Below are 18,730 nucleotides of genomic sequence, written 5' to 3' on the forward strand. Positions count from 1 at the left end.
AGAAGTTCTATCACTGGGACTTCATAAAAGAAAGAATGTTTTAAACACCAAAAAAGGAGACAGACCATAATTTCAGAACCATGGATAGTCGTCTATGTTTAAAAAAATGAATCTTCCTGGGAAAATTCAGGATTATGGCTTCTTGTTTTAGCATTTGCTTTCATTTGATCTATACTGGGCTAGCACTTATGAAGTAATTCTGAAACAATCCTATAATTTAGTACAGCTCTCTGCAGAGCCTAATTTATTTATCTGAGAAGACAGGCAAATGGTTTTCCCTCCATGCAGAGATAGTCACATGACACCTTGCATTACCAAATGTAGAGGGCAGGTAAGAGTTTGGCTGGTGTGGCATCTTTCTGCTACTTTTCTTCTCCAGCTCTTCCCATATTAGGATGCTGCCATTCATAGATGTCATGAAGGAAACAAAGGAATGAGGTATTTTTTAAATTTCTCACAATCCAAAGTAAATTTTTATCAGAGTTATGTATAAGAAGACCACAGCCTCTGAGCCACACCTACATAATTTGTAACAAAAGAATATCAATCAATGTCAATAATTGTTGGTACCTTAAGTGCTTTCAAATATAACCAGTAGTAAAATTCAGAATTAAAAGGCAGAAAAAAGTTACAAAAGGGGTGTCTTATGTATCCAAGAAGGCAGAACCACTTAAGCACAAAACTTCTATGATATCTATACCAAGCACACAGTAGGAGACTTACTTAGTAATTATTAACTCAATCCTCGGTTTAAAGCTTAAGGAGTCTAAATTCAGTCCTACAGTGACTAACGCAACCATTCCTGACATTCCCAAAAGTTCCACTGGGGAGGAAAAAGATGGGTAAAATTAGTTGCATTCAAATCTGCACACTAAGGTACTTTATCTTGAGTGAAGAAATTGGTGAGAGACTTAAGGGTCACAGTGCTTGGAAAGTTGTTCCAAGGATCGGCCTAATCCTGTAGATCAGGGGTTGGCAAATTTCATCTGTAAAGGATCAGAGAGTAAATATTCAGTCTTTGCGGGCCACACAGCCCCTGTCACCACAATGGAACTCAACTGTCGTAGCAGAACAACAGCCACAGATAGCCTGCCAACAAATGTGTGTGTATTAAATAATAGACACTAAGAGCTGAAGCACTTTGGAGCAGGGTAGAGCTGGCTGCTCTGGGAATGTGACCTCCCTTTTCTCTCTTAGCATCCCTGCATCTGTAAAATGGGTGTAAAAGAATAATGCTCCACAGAGTTGTGCAGATTCAACTAAATAACATGAAAAGTGCTTGGCACACTTTTAAATCAATGAATGCGTGATAGTCACTATGACTATGCTTTTATACATTCACTTTATACAGTCACTATTTACTAAGCCATTGCTTAGTAAATTAATACTGTTTATTTAAATTTTATTTTTTTCAATATTTTCCATATTTATTTTATTACTATGCCTTTGGTTTATCTAATCACTTAAGTCCACTTTTTATTTAGTTTTACCTACATTTCTAACTGAATTTAATATAAATAACCAAGGACAGTAAAACCAGGAGTGCTGGGAACTATGAGGATAGGGAAACTGTCTTTTGAAATCTTATTTCCACTTTCCTATAATTAGTATTACTGGATTTTGAAGCTCATCATAAGTCTTTCTCAGTAACAGACAGTACTTAGAGACAACATCTGCTATGAGGAAACCAGTAAATAACTTCATTTTAGAAATGATGTCATCCTATTTAGTATAATCCCAATGTTGCATACTATGAAGGCATACATTAACATATGTATGTATGTTTCCATGTGTTTTTTGAAAGGCTGAGGACATACACCAAAACATGTCCATGGTCTAATTTATAACACTGGTATGTAGGTGATTTTTTTTCTTCTTTAACTTTTCAGAATATTTCCAAAATTCTATAATCAGTATGTATTACTTTTATAATTAGACAAAGTTTTTACAAAATTATAAATGCCATTCTATTCAATTGTATTTTAAATGTTCTGAAGGGGAAAAAGTCATGGACCATGTAATAAAGGAAGTAATTTTCATCTTCATAAAGCTGAGTAGTTAAAAATAGACTTGTATAGTTTTTCTGACTCAATGGAGAAAACCATCACAGAAAATCGATGCTGTAGACAAGTGGTTCTCTCAGTCTTTGTCTCTCTCCTCCTCTCTCTGGTGTAGAAAAAGTGAAGGTCCTCCTCATAAAATCAAGGGGATTGTTTTCCCTAAAATCAACAGGATTGACAACTGGATGTTTTCTAACTATCTATTTCTATCCAAATACATTTGGATAATGGTGGAATTTTGACATTTATCACCTAGACCAACGATGACAGTGAAGAGACAGTGGAGCCATCAGCACTGACATGAGGAGGAAGGGGAGGCACTGTTTGTAGGAGTTTTAAAACAATAAAACTAATGAAAAGTTTTCTGCTCTTCATTATCTCCATTCCCCAGAAATTCTGAATCACATCGATAAAATATTCCTCTTGCTTCTATAAGCAAGAGGTATACCTCTGGCCTACACTATTATAAAACCCACCGTGTCTCATGAATTATACATTGACTCTTCAAGTGCCTTTTGTCCCCTCCATCAAATTTTCTTCCATGGGCTGATACGTTAATATTTTCAACTGTACTACCTGTCAACCAAACAATGTTCCTGAAGCCTTGTGTCCTTTGTGAGGCAATGTCTGTGCTATTTTTGTTCTGTTTCATGAAAAAGAGTGAATGTGCTAGTACAAGTGATTTCTTGAGGTCCGGATTTCATGACTTGAACACAATTGAGACAAAAAAGGAAATTACTGCACATGCTCAAAGAGGTGATGCTCTAACTTTAATCAGATGTTCTCTGGACTTAAGCCAGTTGGCTGAGTGTTCCTTAGTGAGGGAAGAAAGCAGAATTAGGCAACATAACAGAAATGTAACATTAGAGAATGTGTGAATTAGAATTTTATCTATGTTTGACAATGGAATTTCTTGCAATGGAACTTCTCCTGATAACATGTCTATTATTGACTTCTGCTGCCAGGAACTTATTAAATATAAGAGGAAAGGACTGCCCAAAGTGTTTCTTTAATTTCTGAAGCAGAGGAAAATGCAACGGAGGAGAGAGGACTATCCGTTTCTGGGGCTGCTGGAACAGAGTACCACAAACTATCTTAAACAGCATGAATTATATTGTCTCAGAGTTCTGGAGGCTAGAGGTCCAAACATCAAGGCTCAGCAGTGATTCCCTCTGAGACTAAAAGGAAGGATCTGTTCCAGGCTTTCCAACCACTGACTGGAAGCACCTCCATCTTTTAGAAGGAAAGTGGAAAGGAACCAACATTTGTTGGCTGCCCTAACTTGAGTCCAGTGGCGAGCTGGTAAATGTTAAAATCAGCTCTCTGGAGGTAAAAAAATAAATGAATAAAAAAAATAATAAAAAAAATCAATCAATCCCTGCTGGGTAATGTCTGCCAATTTCCATGGTGTAAATGCTCCCAATAGGGCCAATTTCAAATGATGCTGCCTGCACAGAGTTGTGAAGACATATGTGCCATCAGCTCCTGCAAGGAGGTAAGTTCTGTCTCCAGCACATCAGCATGAGCAAGTCACCTAACACCCATTATCTCGCTGGTGCCAGCAATAATAACCCTATAAATTAGGTATCTCTATATCACTTTTATAGATGAGGAAACTAGCTAAAGCTTAGAGAGGGTGAGTAAAATCCCAAGGTCAACAAGCTAATAAACTGTGAAGTTGGGGTTTGAATTCAAGTCTGCCTAACTCCAAAGCTCTTCAAGACCTAGCATCAGTTTATTTGACCAACATGTGTTAAATTACTTTCAGGCATATGGGGAGCACTGGGCCTGGCTGGGGGCGGGGGGGAGACACACAGAGAAGAGAATAAATAAAAAGTTGAATAAAAGACAGCCTCCACGCCTCAAGGAACCCATGATCTAGTAGAAGAAATGGAAATATTAATTTTGAAAATTTTCCCTTCAGATATTTAAGGCATCCATAAAGGTTAACAGGGAGAAAGAAGAGAGGAAGGAAGAACGGGAGGGAAGGAGGGAGGAAGAAAAAAGAAAGAAGGAAATGACCCTTCAGTGAAGGCTCCTGGGTGGCCATTTACCTACATTTACCTACAGAGGAAGTAGCACTTTTAGGTAATGGGAGGTGACAGGAGGAGTAATTAAGCTCTTGATATCTGGGTCTTTCCCAGATGCAAGTTGCTCTACTGTGTGGCGTGAGAGCAGAAGCAAGATCTGACTGTCTCGATGCAGTTACTACAGCTCTTGGGGACTGGCTACCTCCTTCAGGCCAGTAAAAACTCTAACTGCCCATCTCACTAGACTAAACCAACAAATGATCACTGCCGGGCTAGCAGGGCTAGGCACTCTGCTTCCTGCGATTATTTCACTCCTTGCTTCTCTTCCAGACACAGGTATACCTGATTTCTCCCTCTCTTTCCCTGCCTCCTAGCCGCTGGTAAAGGCTGCCGTTCCTACAGTCTCCTCAGTCTGGTACCCACTGAATGAAAGATGGTTGGGCTGGAAAGATGTCAGGGGCATCTCTCCCAGCAAACTCATTTTAGAAATGGGCTGCTAAGGGTCAGAACAGGAATCAGCTCAATGCTGATTCCTCTTGCAGGGGACTGCTGGTGATTAAATGAAAGGTCAAGGGGCACTGGGTGGCTCAATGGGTTAAGTCTCTGCCTTCGGCTCAGGTCATGATCTCAGGGTCCTGGGATCAAGTCCCGCATCAGGCTCTCTGCTCGGCGGGGAGTCTGCTTTCCCCTCTCTCTCTCTGCCTCCTTGTGATCTCTGTCTGTCAAATAAATAAATAAAAATCTTTGAAAAAAAAAAGTAAGGTCAAAAGGTGGAGCTCAAAAAGAATAACAGAGTATTTACATGGAGAAGAAATACAGAGGGAAGGGATGTGGACTTGGAATTAAGGGGACCTTAGGAGAGACAGGGAAAGAGCTAGAAGTGGTAGAAGGATGATATGACAAGATGCACAGAGGGGCCATCACAAGGAGGAAGCAAATGAGAAGAGGCAACTGGATTCAAGATCAATGAAAACCAAAGATATATAAAATTCCCTTTAAGGACAGCAGTTTTTGTATCTGCTTCTGCCTTACCAATGTAGAAAGTCATGTACACCATTGAAATGCAAAGAATGACACTGGTAAGTGTATTGCTAAAGAGGTCAGTCAGTATAAACTGAATGATCCTTGCACACGAATATCCACATATTATGCTTCCCAAGATGTCCAAGCAGAGGCTCAAGATTATATGTAACTCTGGAAAAAGAAAATAAGAAAAAAAAGAAGTTGAACTCTAGTTTTCATTTCTTTCACGGATGGCATTTGGGTCTATGCACTTTGGTTTGCTTTTGAGATTTTGAATGGGGCCTTGTTCTTCAGCACGTGGGAGCTTCCCAGGAAAGCCTGGCAAAACAGACACTCTGGGGGGTGTATTTCGCTTACAGTCTGCTGTTGGAGGTTCGCTTCTCCGGGGACAGCAGACTCGAATGTCCTCAGAAGCCAGGCAGGGAGCATAAATGTGAAAAGTCTGTGACAAACTGGGGAGTGAATGTCTGACCAAAGGACATCCGAATTCATATTTTTTACAACTGTGTTAGGGCCAAGCAAATCATGCCCAGAGTCCCCATCAACCTGCTGTCTATTTGTGACCCCTGCCCCCAGCCCAGGGGCATTTGGGAAATGGAGAAGAAGAATTTCCCATAGTCACAATAAGTGAGGGCAACAGTGGCAGGAGTGAGCAGGTTTCAGGCAATGCCAAGGGTAGTCCTAAATAACAGACTGTCCCACCCCAAATGCCTGTAGCTCCCTACTGAGAAGTCCTGCAAAGCCCTTTTATCACCAATATTCTTCCTCCTTTTAGCTCCTCTCTCCTAAAACTATCATCGATCAGGAGGTCACCTTTTCCCTTTTCATGCTGTGACTCCCCTGCCTGCTTTCTCTTCTAGTAGAACCACATCTGGAAACCTTGCAAAGCAGTGAACTTCAACCGCAAGAATCTATTATGGCTTCTAGGACCTGACTCTGCAGTGCTGCCAGAAACATTCTGCCTTCGCCCGCAGGCTCAAGTCAGGATCAGGCCAACTCTTAATATCCGTTCACTGAGATCCGGATTGATCCAGGCAAGAAGTTACTCTGAGCCAGATGATGTGTATGCCTGTGTGTGTTCGGGTGTGAAGGAAAGAGATGAAATGGATTTCTATAACACACTTTACCCCTTACTGTCCAAGAAAACACATAGATGGTAATTATTTTCTTGTTATCTGATATGCTATTTTAATTGGTCCAAAAGTAAAGTATAGAGAAAGCAGTAAAGTTAAGACATCTTGAATGTGTTTGACTTTATTTTTATTTTTTTTTAAGATTTTTTTATTTATTTAAGTAATCTGTACACCCAACATGGGTCTCGAACTCATTACCCTGAGATAGAGAGTCGCATGCCCTCTGGTCAAACCAGACAGGCACCCTTTAATATATTTTAATTTCAGTGTGAACTGAAATGCATCATAAAAGAATGATTTTTAGAAAATAAGACAAAAAAGATGCTCTTACCTGTAAATACAGCCTCGTGGAGATTGTTGCTCCGAAATACTCCAAAACAAATGGATGTGAAGCTACAAATGATCATTGACTCTCCTCTTATGATATCAGTATACATTTTGGAAATACCTGGAAAGGGAAATAAAAAATATAACTGAATTTGGTACATGAAAATGATGCTCTTGCACAAGAAACACAAAAATAGAAGAGAATGAATATGTCAGACAAAAACCAAAAAAGCCATGACTGGGATCGGTCTGTGAGACAATCACAATCACCATTTTTTAAAAAAGATTTTATTTATTTATTTGACAGAGAGAGAGATCACAAGTAGGCAGAGAGGCAGGTGGGTTGAGGGGGGAAGCAGACTCCCCGTAGCACAGAGAGCCCAATGTGGGGCTTGATCCCAGGACCCTGGGATCATGACCTGAGCCGAAATCAGAGTCTTAACCCATTGAGCCACCGAGGTACCCCACAATCACCATTTTTAATCTCTCCAATGATAAAGGAACAGAACAAGAGCATTCTTTGAAGTGTCCACAGCCACGAACCATGCTTGAGTTTTGGAATGAGACAGAGCACTTCTCAGGACACAATATTTAGCTTGAGTAAACATGAATAGACTCCACAAAAATCACATTTTAGAAATAAGTACAGGGGTGCCTGGGTGGCTCCTTTGGTTGAGTGTCCAATCTTGATTTTGGCTCAGATCATGATCTCAGGGTTGTGAGATCAAGCGCTGCATCAGGCTCCACATTGGGTGTGGAGCCTGCTTAAGATTCTCTCTCTCGGGGCGCCTGGGTGGCTCAGTAGGTTAAAGCCTCTGCCTTCAGCTCAGGTCCTGATCTCAGGGTCCTGGGATCGAGCCCCACATCGGGCTCTCTGCTCAGCAGGGAGCCTGCTTCCTCCTCTCTCTCTGCCTGCCTCGCTGCCTACCTGTGATCTCTGTCTGTCAAATAAATAAATAAAATCTTTAAAAAAAAAAAAAAAGATTCTCTCTCTCCCGGGACGCCTGGGTGGCTCAGTTGGTTAAGCCGCTGCCTTTGGCTCAGGTCATGATCCTGGGGTCCTGGGATCGAGTACCGCATCAGGCTCCTTGCTTGGCAGGGAGCCTGCTTCCTCCTCTCTCTCTGCCTGCCTCTATGCCTGCTTGTGTGTACTCTCTCTCTCTCTGACATATAAATAAAGATTCTCTCTCTCCTTCTCCCTCTGCCCTGCTCTCTTCCCCTGGTGCACGCATGTGCACACACACGCATGCGTGCACGCACACACACGCACACACACACACTTTCTCTCTCTCTCAAATAATAAAAGGAAAAAAGAAAGAAGTACAAAGGATGACCCAGCAATTCTACTCATAGACATATATGCCCAAGAGAACTGAAAACCCATGTCCACACAAAAATTTGTACATGCATGTTCATAGCTGCATTATTCATAATAATCGATTGAATTATTCATCCACAGAAAAGAATGAAGTACTAACTGATACATGTTACAACACGGATGAACTTTGAAAGCATTATACAGAGTAAAAGAAGCCAAACATGGAAAACATGTTGTATGGTTTGATTTGCATGAAATGTCCAGAATAGGCAAATCCATAGACAGAAAACAGACTCAGGGTTGCTAAGGGTTTGGGCAAATGGAAGAATGAGAAGTGACTGCTAATGGCTAGGAGATTTCTTTTGGGGTGATAAAAATGTTCTAAAATTAGATAGTGATGACGGTTGTATAACTCTGCAAATATAGGTCACTGAAATCCACAGTTTAAATATTTTTAAATTTTTTCTTTTTAAGTAGGCTCCATACCCTATAATGGGGCTTGAACTCATGACCCTGAGGATCAAGAATCGCAGGCCCTACTGACTGAGCTAGCCACACGCCCCGGTAGTTTAAAAGGATGAATTTTATGGTATGTGGATTATATTTCAATAAAGCTGTTAATAAAAATTAAATACAAAATCTTACTGGTACTTAGCATTCACAAACAGCTTAGTGTAATGGTAAATATAATCAAACTAATTGCTCTGTGATATACAGATATAGGATGAGAGTGACTGGCACTTGTTCAACCAGTATCCATCCTCTGATCTTGGTAACAATACTGGTTTTATCCAGGGTAACATGTGTCCTGTTAAATGACCACTTTTCCTCATAGCCTGGGCTTCTAAGAGTGCCCACTGAGATAAAAATAAGGGGACGTCACCAACTGGAACTTCAAGAAAATTTCTTGGAGGGAGAGGTGACTTGGTTGAAAGGAGCATCTTTTTGTCCCTTGTTCTTCTTCCTCTTCTTACCTGAAATGTGGAATGTGATGGCCAGAATTTTAATCACCAACTTGTGATCCTGAGAGTGGAAACCATACACAAAGAATGCGGGAGCAGATAAATCTACCCCACAGTAGATTCCTATCACTTTTGCTTTAAACTTCATCTTTTAAAGTGATTTAAAATAAGAAAAAAGTCATATTTCCCCACGTTTGCCAATTACAGTGCTTCCTGATGCTTTGCGTAGATCCAAATTTCCATTTAATGCCAGTTTCTCTCTGCCTAACTTCCTTTAACATTTTTTTTTTTTAATAGTGCAGGGCTGCAGGTGATAAATTCTTTCAACTTCAATATGTTTAAGAAAGTTGTATTTCACCTTTGCTTTTGAAAGATATTCTCATTGAGAATTCCAAGCTTTTCTTTTGGTACTTTAACAATGTCACTCCACCATCTTTTGGCTTGCATTGTTTTTGAAAAGAAGTCATTATTATTTTTGTTCCTCTGCATATAGTGTGTCTCTTTCCCCCCCTCTGGCTGCCTTTAAGTTATTCTCTTTATCATTGCTTTCTAGGAACTTGATTTTTACATGCCATGATGTAGTTTTTTGTTTCTTGGGCTCGTGGTATGTTGAGCTTCTTGAAATCTGTGGCTATAAAATCTTCATCAAGTTTAGAAATTTTTCATTCATTATTTCTTCAAATATTTTTTCTTTCTTCCCGTCTCCTCTCTTTGGGGGACTTGGATATTAAGCCACATGAAGTTGTCCCACAGTGGCTCACGGATGTTCTGTTCACTTCTCTTAGTCTTTCTTTCCGTGTGCTTCATTTTGGGTAGTTTTTACTGCTGATAGGAGTAAGTTCTACCCCAGCCTTAATCTTTCCTCTAATTTTTTGAACATATAGAATACAGTTACAATAACTGCTTTAATGTTTTTGTCTACTAATTCTACCGTCTGCCTCACTACTCCCTCTACTTACTCTTTTTGTACGCTTTATGGGTTATATTTTCCCGCTTCTTTGAAACCACCAAGAAGATATGACTGGCAGTTGACCCGAGACCTGGTCCTGCGTGACTGAAGGCCCTTCAGCCCCTCCCCTGTCCCTGGAATGTGAGTTCCACTTGCCTTTCCTGCTCCCAGAGGTTGCTCCAAGGACAGAGCCTTGAGATAGTGATGTGGTGTTCAGAACACCTGCACCGTGTACGTGACTGGACCCAGGGAACTTCTCTAGATAAACTTTCCAGATTTGGTGGACAGGTGCAGGGATGTTTCATCTTAGCCCAAGCTAAGCCTTGTACGTAAGTTTCTTTTGCTTACAAAAACTGTCAACTACTAACCTGCAGCGACCTGCCTCTTGCTTTAGTCTCTCCCTGCCCTCCATGTATGCGAGTCAGTTTCAAATCACACCCAGGAAACTCCCAGGAGGGCTGCTAACCAATCGTCAGCTTACTACCTGTTGCTAGCTTTCACTGTGACAGAAGGCACAAAAATACTGGTCAAAGAGGTGTAGAAGCTATTGGCACATTTGGTTCAGTTGGTCATGAAATCCTTTCATCCTTCACCAAATTCAGTGAATCAACCAGGAATAGGTAAAATATGAGGTCTGAAGTATGAAGATTTTTTTTTTTAAGATTTTATTTATTTGAGAGAGAGAAAGAGAGTGCAAGAAAGAACAGGGTGAGGAAGAAGGCTCCCTGCTTAGCCCTGATCTGAGGCTGGATCCCAGAACCCTGGGATCATGACCTGAGCAGAAGACAGACACTTAATTGGTTGAGCCACCCACATGCCCCAGTATGAAGCTTTGACCTTGACTTACAGTGTTTAATAGCAAAATACTGCAAGAATTACTTCCGCATTCTTTATTGGCTTAATGTGGAACTAACTTATGTTCTCTAATTCATTGTGAAATTTGGATAAGGAAAGAATAAAACAAAAACCACGTACAATTTCACAACTCAGATACAACCTTAATGTTGAGGTCTTTTTCTAAGCTTATAATAAACTTTTTCCTCAATTGAGATCATACTAAAACTTAACATATTACTCCTTTATAAGGACGTATTCCAGATTTGTTTGAAAGTAAAAATTTCAGCCCAGTGCATTCTTTTCAAACAGGTAATAAATAGACAAGTTCCTTTTCTTTTCTTTTCTTTTCTTTTTAAGATTTAATTTATTTATTTGACAGAGAGACAGTGAGAGAGGGAACACAAGCAGGGCAAGTGGGTGAGGGAGAAGCAGGCTTCCCGCTGAGCAAGGAACCCGATGCAGGACACTATCCCAAGACCCTGGGATCATGACCTAAGCCAAAGGCAGCCCAATGACTGAGCTACCCAGGTGCCCCAACAAGTTCCTTTTCTCTTGCATGTGAACACCCACTACTTTTTGCAGTGGCTCAGGCCATTGAAACTGCAGAGTTTACACGGCACAAGGGCACCACATCAGAAGAAGCACTATTCAAAAAAAGAAAAAAGAAAAGAAGCACTATTCAAGTGCTTATAGGAACTGTAGTTTTGTGTATTACAATAATTTTAGGCACGTGGCAAAACTATCTTTCCTTAAAAAAATTAATGTATTATGACAGAAATGAACTGTTTTTGAAGAAAGGACCATTTATCTAATTCACACATAGAGTCTAAATGATGACTCTGTGAATACCATAAATAAGAATGATATCCCCCCTAAAAATGAGCCAAAATTTGTTTTACAAGGAAAAAATGTTATTGGATCCAGAATCCACATACCACCTTGAGCATTACTGACATAAAGAAATATCAACTGGGTGCCTGGGTGGCTCAGTGGGTTAAGCCTCTGCCTTCGGCTCAGGTCATGATCTCAGGATCCTGGGATCGAGTCCCGCATCGGGCTCTCTGCTCAGCAGGGAGCCTGCTTCCTCCTCTCTCTCTCTCTCTCTCTCTGCCTCTCTGCCTACTTCTGATCTCTCTCTGTCAAATAAATAAATAAAATCTTTAAAAAAAAAAAGAAATATCAACTAAGAGCTAAATAGCTTCACTAGTTTTCTTTTAAAGAAATAGAAAACTTTCTATTATACTTCTTTTTTGAAAAAAAATTGGATATAGAAACTGCAATAAATAATGTTCATAGTCACTTACAGTCATGAGATTTCAGAAAAGGGAGCAGAAAAAAAATGAGATTAATAAAACAGCTGGCAAATACAAATGACTAAATGAGAAAGGCAGATGAAGGGAAAATAGGGTAAAATTGTACTTTAAAAAAGAGAGAAAAAAAGAAAAAAGAGTGAGAGAAAAAAGAAAGAGACAGGATGAGACTCTTTGAGAAGTATGACAATTTAGGATATCACTACCAAAAGTGTCTTAAAACTTATGTTTTCCCAACTGCACATATAAATGGGTATAAAATTGGGAATCCCACTTGTGGGCAAGGTTGGAGGTTTCCCATTCCAATCATAAGGCAATATATTTCCACTCAATATAAATACCTTAAAATTGGTTAGGAAAATATTTTCAAGTCAAAAACAGAAACCGTAGCATCTAATCATTTCATGTTTTTACTGCTGTGTTAATAAAACATGACAACAGGGGGATGTTTCAGAGTAAAATCATCTTTTACCCAAGAAGAGGGAAGTACTGCAGGACTTGAAACCCTCTTGGGAATTAGCTATTGTTGAACATGTTTTTGCCCAACTATGTTCCTACCCATTTCTTTTAAGTAAACTACACCCACTTCCACTACCTGCTTTAAAGGTAGCTGGTTCAAAAGGAGACTGTTCTTCTTCCTCCTCTTCATTTTGTTCCTTTTTTCTTCTTTCCTCTTCCTCTTCCTTTCCTCCTTCTTCTTCTGGTGTATATATTTTAAAAATTTTTTGTGTGGCTTTAAATCTTCAAATTTTACTTGTTAATATACAATGCAATATTGGTTTCTGGAGTAGAATTCCGTGGTTCGTCACTTACATACCACTCAGTGCTCATCCCAAGTGCCCTCCTGTGTACCCTTTACCCATCTATCCCAACCCCCCACCCAACTCCCTCCATCACCCCTCAGTTTGTTCTGTATTGTTTTTTTTTTTTTAGAAAATATATCCCCCAATTTATTTATTTATTTTTTAAATTTTACTTGTTTTTTTTTTTAATTTTTTATTTCTTTTCAGCGTAACAGTATTCATTGTTTTTTCACCACACCCAGTGCTCCATGCAATCCGTGCCCTCCTTAATACCCACCACCTGGTTCCCCCAACCTCCCACCCCCCTCCCCTTCAAAACCTTCAGGTTGTTTTTCAGAGTCCATAGTCTCTCATGGTTCACCTCCCCCTCCAATTTCCCTCAACTCCCTTCTCCTCTCCATCTACCCTTGTCTTCCATATTATTTGTTATGCTCCACAAATAAGTGAAACCATATGATACTTGACTCTCTCTGCTTGACTTATTTCACTCAGCATAATCTCTTCCAGTCCCATCCATGTTGCTACAAAAGTTGGGTATTCGTCCTTTCTGATGGAGGCATAATACTCCGTAGTGTATATGGACCACATCTTCCTTATCCATTCATCCGTTGAAGGGCATCTTGGTTCTTTCCACAGTTTGGCGACCATGGCCATTGCTGCTATAAACATTCGGGTACAGATGGCCCTTCTTTTCACTACATCTGTATCTTTTGGGTAAATACCCAATAGTGCAATTGCAGGGTCATAGGGAAGCTCTATTTTTAATTTCTTGAGGAATCTCCATACTGTTCTCCAAAGTGGCTGCACCAACTTGCATTCCCACCAACAGTGTAAGAGGGTTCCCCTTTCTCCACATCCTCTCCAACACACGTTGTTTCCTGTCTTGCTAATTTTGGCCATTCTAACTGGTGTAAGGTGTTCTGTATTGTTAAGCGTCTCTTATGTTTATTTCCCTCTCTCCCTCCCCCCCATTCCCATGTATTCATTTGTTTCCTTTCTTAAATTCCATATATGAATGGGATCATACTGTATTTGTCTTTCTCTGACTGACTTATTTCACTTAGTGTAATACACTCTCGTTCCACCACATTGTCACAAATGGCAAATTTTCATTCTTTTTGGTGGCTGAATGATATTCCACTGTGTATATATACTACATTTTCTTTATCCGTTCATCAGTTAGTGGACATCTGGGCTCCCTCAATAATTTGGCTACTGTTGATAATACTGTTATAAACATCAGGGCGCATGTATGCTTTTGAATCAGCATTTTTATATCCTTTGGATAAATATTTAGTAGTGCAATTGCTGCATCTAGGGTAGTTCTATTTCCAGCCTTTTGAGGAACCTCCATACAGTTTTCCGGAGTGCCAGTTTGCATTCCCACTAACAGTGTAAGGGTGTTCCCCTTTCTCCACATCCTCTTCAACACCTGTTGTTTCTTGTGTTGTTAATTTTAGACATTCTGACAGGTGTGAGGTGGTATCTCATTGTGGTTTTGATTTTTATTTCCCTGATTATGAGTGAGATGGAGCATCTTTTCATGTGCCTGTTAACCATCTGGATGTCTTCCTTGGAAAAATGTCTGTTCAGGGGCACCTGGATGGCTCAGTGGGTTAAAGCCTCTGCCTTCCACTCAGGTTATGATCTCAGGGTCCTAGGATCGAGCCCCACTTTGGGCTCTCTGCTTGGCGGGGAGCCTGCTTCCCTCTCTCTCTCTGCCTACTTGTGATCTCTGTCAAAGAAAGAAAGAAAGAAAGAAAGAAAGAAAGAAAGAAAGAAAGAAAGAAAGAAAGAAAGATGTCTGTTCATGTCTTCTGCCTATTTCTTGACTGGATTATTTGGGTTTTGGCTGTTGAGTTCTGAATAGACTTTGGATACTAACCCTTATCAGATAAGTCATTTGCAAATCTTCCCCCATTCCATAGGTTTCCTTTTGTTGATTGTTTCCTTTGCTGTGCAGAAACTTTTAATCTTGATGAGGTCCCAGTAGTTCATTTTTGCTTTTGTTTCCCTTGTCTCTGGTGATGTGTCTAGGAAGACGTTGCTATGGCCAAAGTCAAAGAGGTTTCTGCCTGTGTTTTCTTCTAGAATCTTGAAGGTTTCTTGTCTCACATTTAAATCTTTCATCTATTTTGAAGTTTTTTTTATATATGGTATAAAAAAGTGGTCCAGTTTTGTTCTTTTGCATGTTGCTGTCTAGTTTTTCCCAACACCATTTGTTGAAGAGACTGTTTCTTATCCATTGTATATTCTTTCCTACTTAGTTGAGGATTAGTTGACCACATAGTCGTGGGTCAATTTCTGGGCTCTCTATTCTGTTCCATTGATTTATGTGCCTGTTTTTATGCTGGTACCATACTGTCTTAATGATTATAGCTTTGTAACAGAGCTTGAAATCTGGAATTGTGATGCCTCCAGTTTTGTTTTTCTTTTTCAGGATGCTATTCAGGGTCTTTTGTGGTTCCATACAAATTTTAGATGGTTTATTCCAGCTCTGTGAAAAATGCTGGTGTTATTTTGATCAGGATTGCATTAAATGTGTAGCTTGCTTTGGGAAGTATAGACATTTTAACAATGTTTGTTCTTCCAGTCCATGAGCATGGAATGCTTTTCCATTTCTTAGTGTCCTCTTCAATTACTTTCTTAAGTGTTTTGTAGTTTTCAGAGTACAGATGTTTTACTTCTTTGGTTAGGTTTATTCCTAGTTATCTTATTGTTTTGGTGCAATTACAAATGGGATCAATTTCTTGATTTCTTTTTCTGCTGCTTCCTTATTGGTACATAGAAATACAACAGATTTTTGCACACTGATTTTATATCCTGCAACTTTGCTGAATTCATGTATTAGTTCTAGCAACTTTTTTGGTGGAGTCTTTTGGGTTTTCTACATAGAGTTTCATGTCATCTGGAAAGAGTTAAAGTCTGAAAGTCTGACTTCTTCCTTGCTCATCTGGATAACTTTTATTTCTTTTTGTTGTCTGATTGCTAAGGCTAAGGCTCCCAGTACTATGTTAAATAGTAATAGTGGAGTGCACATCGAAAGGGAGGCAGTTCTAACAAAAGGTAGCAAGACCTTGGAAAACTTTAACTGAGGATAGGGCAGAGTTTCTACCTTGAGACTTAGAATTCAGTGGAGTGGAATAAGAATGCTAATTTTTATCACCTTCTAGAAAAGTTACTTTTCTTCTTGAAAAAATTCTGTGAGATTATAATTGGTGCTATTTATCCCAGATCTTGGGTTGCCTTATTTGCATGGCATCTTTCAAGTCCATCAATGTCCCATTTCCAAGAAAAATAGTATAAATATCTACTCTGCTGCATGTATAATTCATGCAAAAAAAAAAAAAGAAAAGAAAAACCAAAATAAAAAAAATTAACTTATCTCTATATCTCCAAAGTAAGAGAGAGAAATAAATCTGACATACCGATAGTTTTCAGTGAATTCACAGAATGAATAGGATCTGTCATGCCAAGGGTCATGCTAAAGAGTAGGGAAGACTGCAAATCCCAGAAATCCCTATTGAATTTCAGAACCACGTATCCAATTATGATGAATGACACAACAAAGCTAATTAATCCTGTTAACAAGACCTGTGAAACCAATTCATAACAGTTAGATTCAACATTTAAAGATGGCATGGCTGCATTTACTTATGGAAGAATCAGATCTTAGTTATATATTTTATATGACTACTATGAAAAATAACTTTAAAAGGTATTCTAGGTTGCCTGCCTCAAAGAAATCATCCCTTCCAAACAAAAAAGATTCTATCTTATTGTTACAAGAGCAATTCACTAATCTTTCTCTTTGTTAGTCCAGCTTAATAGTTCCCAATATCAAAATGTTCTTAAAATGGAATGCCAATTTTTCCTGCTTCTGTGTGAAATGTTGCCTGGTTTCCTCAGTGTTGATTTACAGGGCTCTAGGCAGAAAGAGAGGTAAAACAAAGGGCAAAAAGCACATTCTGGCTGATTTGGCCCCTTATTTTTTTTTTTTAAGATTTTATTTATTTATCAGATAGAGATCACAAGTAGGCAGAGAGAGAGGGGGAAGCAGGCTCCCCACTGAGCAGAGAGCCCGAGGTGGGGCTTGATGTGGGGCTCGATGCGGGGCTCGATCCCAGGACCCTGGGATCATGACCTGAGCTGAAGGCAGAGGCTTTAACCCACTGAGCCCCAATTTGGCCCCAATTTGGCCCCTTATTAAGTGCTTTCTAGAAGCCTTATTCAACAGATGTTTGTATATATTTCACTAGTCACACTCTCTTTCTGAGGCTACCCAGCTACCACTTGCTGGGAAATAGAATAATTCACGCTGGGCCCATTACCATACCAAGCAAAATCTAGTAAGTTTCTGTTATGAGAAAGAAAGAGAGAATGCATATCAGATAGGCAATCAGCAGTGTCTGCTTCAAAACATAAATTAAAAATTAGTTTTAAAAAAGCAAAAAAAAAAAAAAAATAAAAAAGCAAAAGGAATAGGACTGCCTGGGTTGCCAAGTTGGTTAAGCATCTGCCTTCGGCTCAGGTCATGATCCCAGGGTCTTGTGTTCTCTGCTCAGTAAGGAGCCTGCCTCTCCCTCTCTGTCTACAACTCCCCCTGTTTGTGCTCTCTCTCTATCAAATGAATAAATAAAATCTAAAAAAATAAAAAATAAAAAGAAATAGATTTGGACTTGTTTCTCAATATAATTTTGCACTTTGCATTTACCTTTGCTTCTCATTCTTTCTTCCCTTTATTTATTTAATTTCTATTTTTTATTAAGCTAGAGAACAATATAAAGACTCCCCAAAAAACTAAAACTAGAAGTATCATCAGATCCTGTAATCTCACTTCTAGGTATTTTTGTCCAAAGAAAACAAAACACTAATTCAAAAAGGTATATGCATCCCTGTTTATAGCAACGTTATTTACAATAGCCAAGATATGAAAGCAACCTAAGTGTCCATCGATAGATGAATGGATAAAGATATGGCACATATAGTTAAAGGACTATGACTCGGCCATAAAAAAATGAAATTTTGCCATTTGCAACAACATGGATGAACCTAGAGGGTATTGTGCTAAGTGAAATAAGTCTGTAAGAAAAAGACAAATACTGTATGATTTCATTCATGGTGGAATCTAAAACAAACGAACAAACAAATAAAAATAAATAAATAAACAAAAGCCAGAAATAGACTCATAAATACAGAGAATGAACTAAATGTTGCCAGAAGGGAAAGGGGTGGGGGATGGGCAAAATAGTAGAAGGGGCCTAAACGGTATAAACTTTCAGCTATAAAATAAGTCACAGGGATAAAAGTACAGCATGGGAAATATGGTCATTAATATTGTAAAACTTTGTATGATGACAAATGATAACTACGCTTATCATGGTGAGCTTTTCATATGCATATAATTATCGAATCACTAGGATATACACCTGAAGTTGATATAATATTGTATGTCAACTCTACTTCAAGAATAAATAAATAAAACAAACAAAATTCTTCCACACATAGGGAAAAAAATAATTAACGGGCCAAAGAAAAAGTATAGCAAAAGTTTTAGGTAGGTTTGGGATGATAATGAGAGCACTAAAAATCATGGGGGACCTGGATGGCTCGGTTGGTTAAGCATCCGACTCGATTTCTGCTCGGGTCATGATCTTAGGATTGGGAGACAGAGCCCCCTGCTGCTCTGCACTGGGCGTGGAGCCTGCTTATGGTTCTCCTTCTGCCCTTCCCCCAGTGCCATGTGTGTAGACCCACAGGTGTGTGTGCACTCCCCTCGCCTCTCTAAACAAAACAAAACCAAAAAACACTAAAAATCAAAACATGGTGAAGCTAAAAGAGTAGTTACAGCAAAATTTAAAACCTTAAGTGTACAAAATACAAAAAATAAGAAAGCTAAACATCAATCGACTAGCCTCTAACTCAAGGTGTTAGAAAAAGTACAGAATAAAACTAAAGAAAATAAAATGTGTTCTTTG

At 39.2% G+C, this 18,730-nt stretch overlaps 1 protein-coding gene across 1 annotated transcript in view; it reads right to left on the reverse strand.

The window, feature by feature from the left end:
• SLC9C2 (solute carrier family 9 member C2 (putative)) overlaps window positions 1–18,730 on the reverse strand; it is a gene marked incomplete at its 5' end in the record, with an annotated part of 102,969 nt that overhangs the window by 79,202 nt on the left and 5,037 nt on the right. The window contains 4 exons of the mRNA XM_080823810.1: window positions 724–823; window positions 5,123–5,284; window positions 6,578–6,694; window positions 16,181–16,346. Of these exons, the coding sequence (XP_080679936.1) occupies window positions 724–823; window positions 5,123–5,284; window positions 6,578–6,694; window positions 16,181–16,346 (545 nt within the window). The remainder of the gene's footprint in view (window positions 1–723; window positions 824–5,122; window positions 5,285–6,577; window positions 6,695–16,180; window positions 16,347–18,730) is intronic.

The sequence above is a fragment of the Martes martes genome (genome assembly GCF_963455335.1).
Source record: "Martes martes genome assembly, chromosome: 15".
Taxonomy (NCBI): Eukaryota; Metazoa; Chordata; class Mammalia; order Carnivora; family Mustelidae; genus Martes; species Martes martes.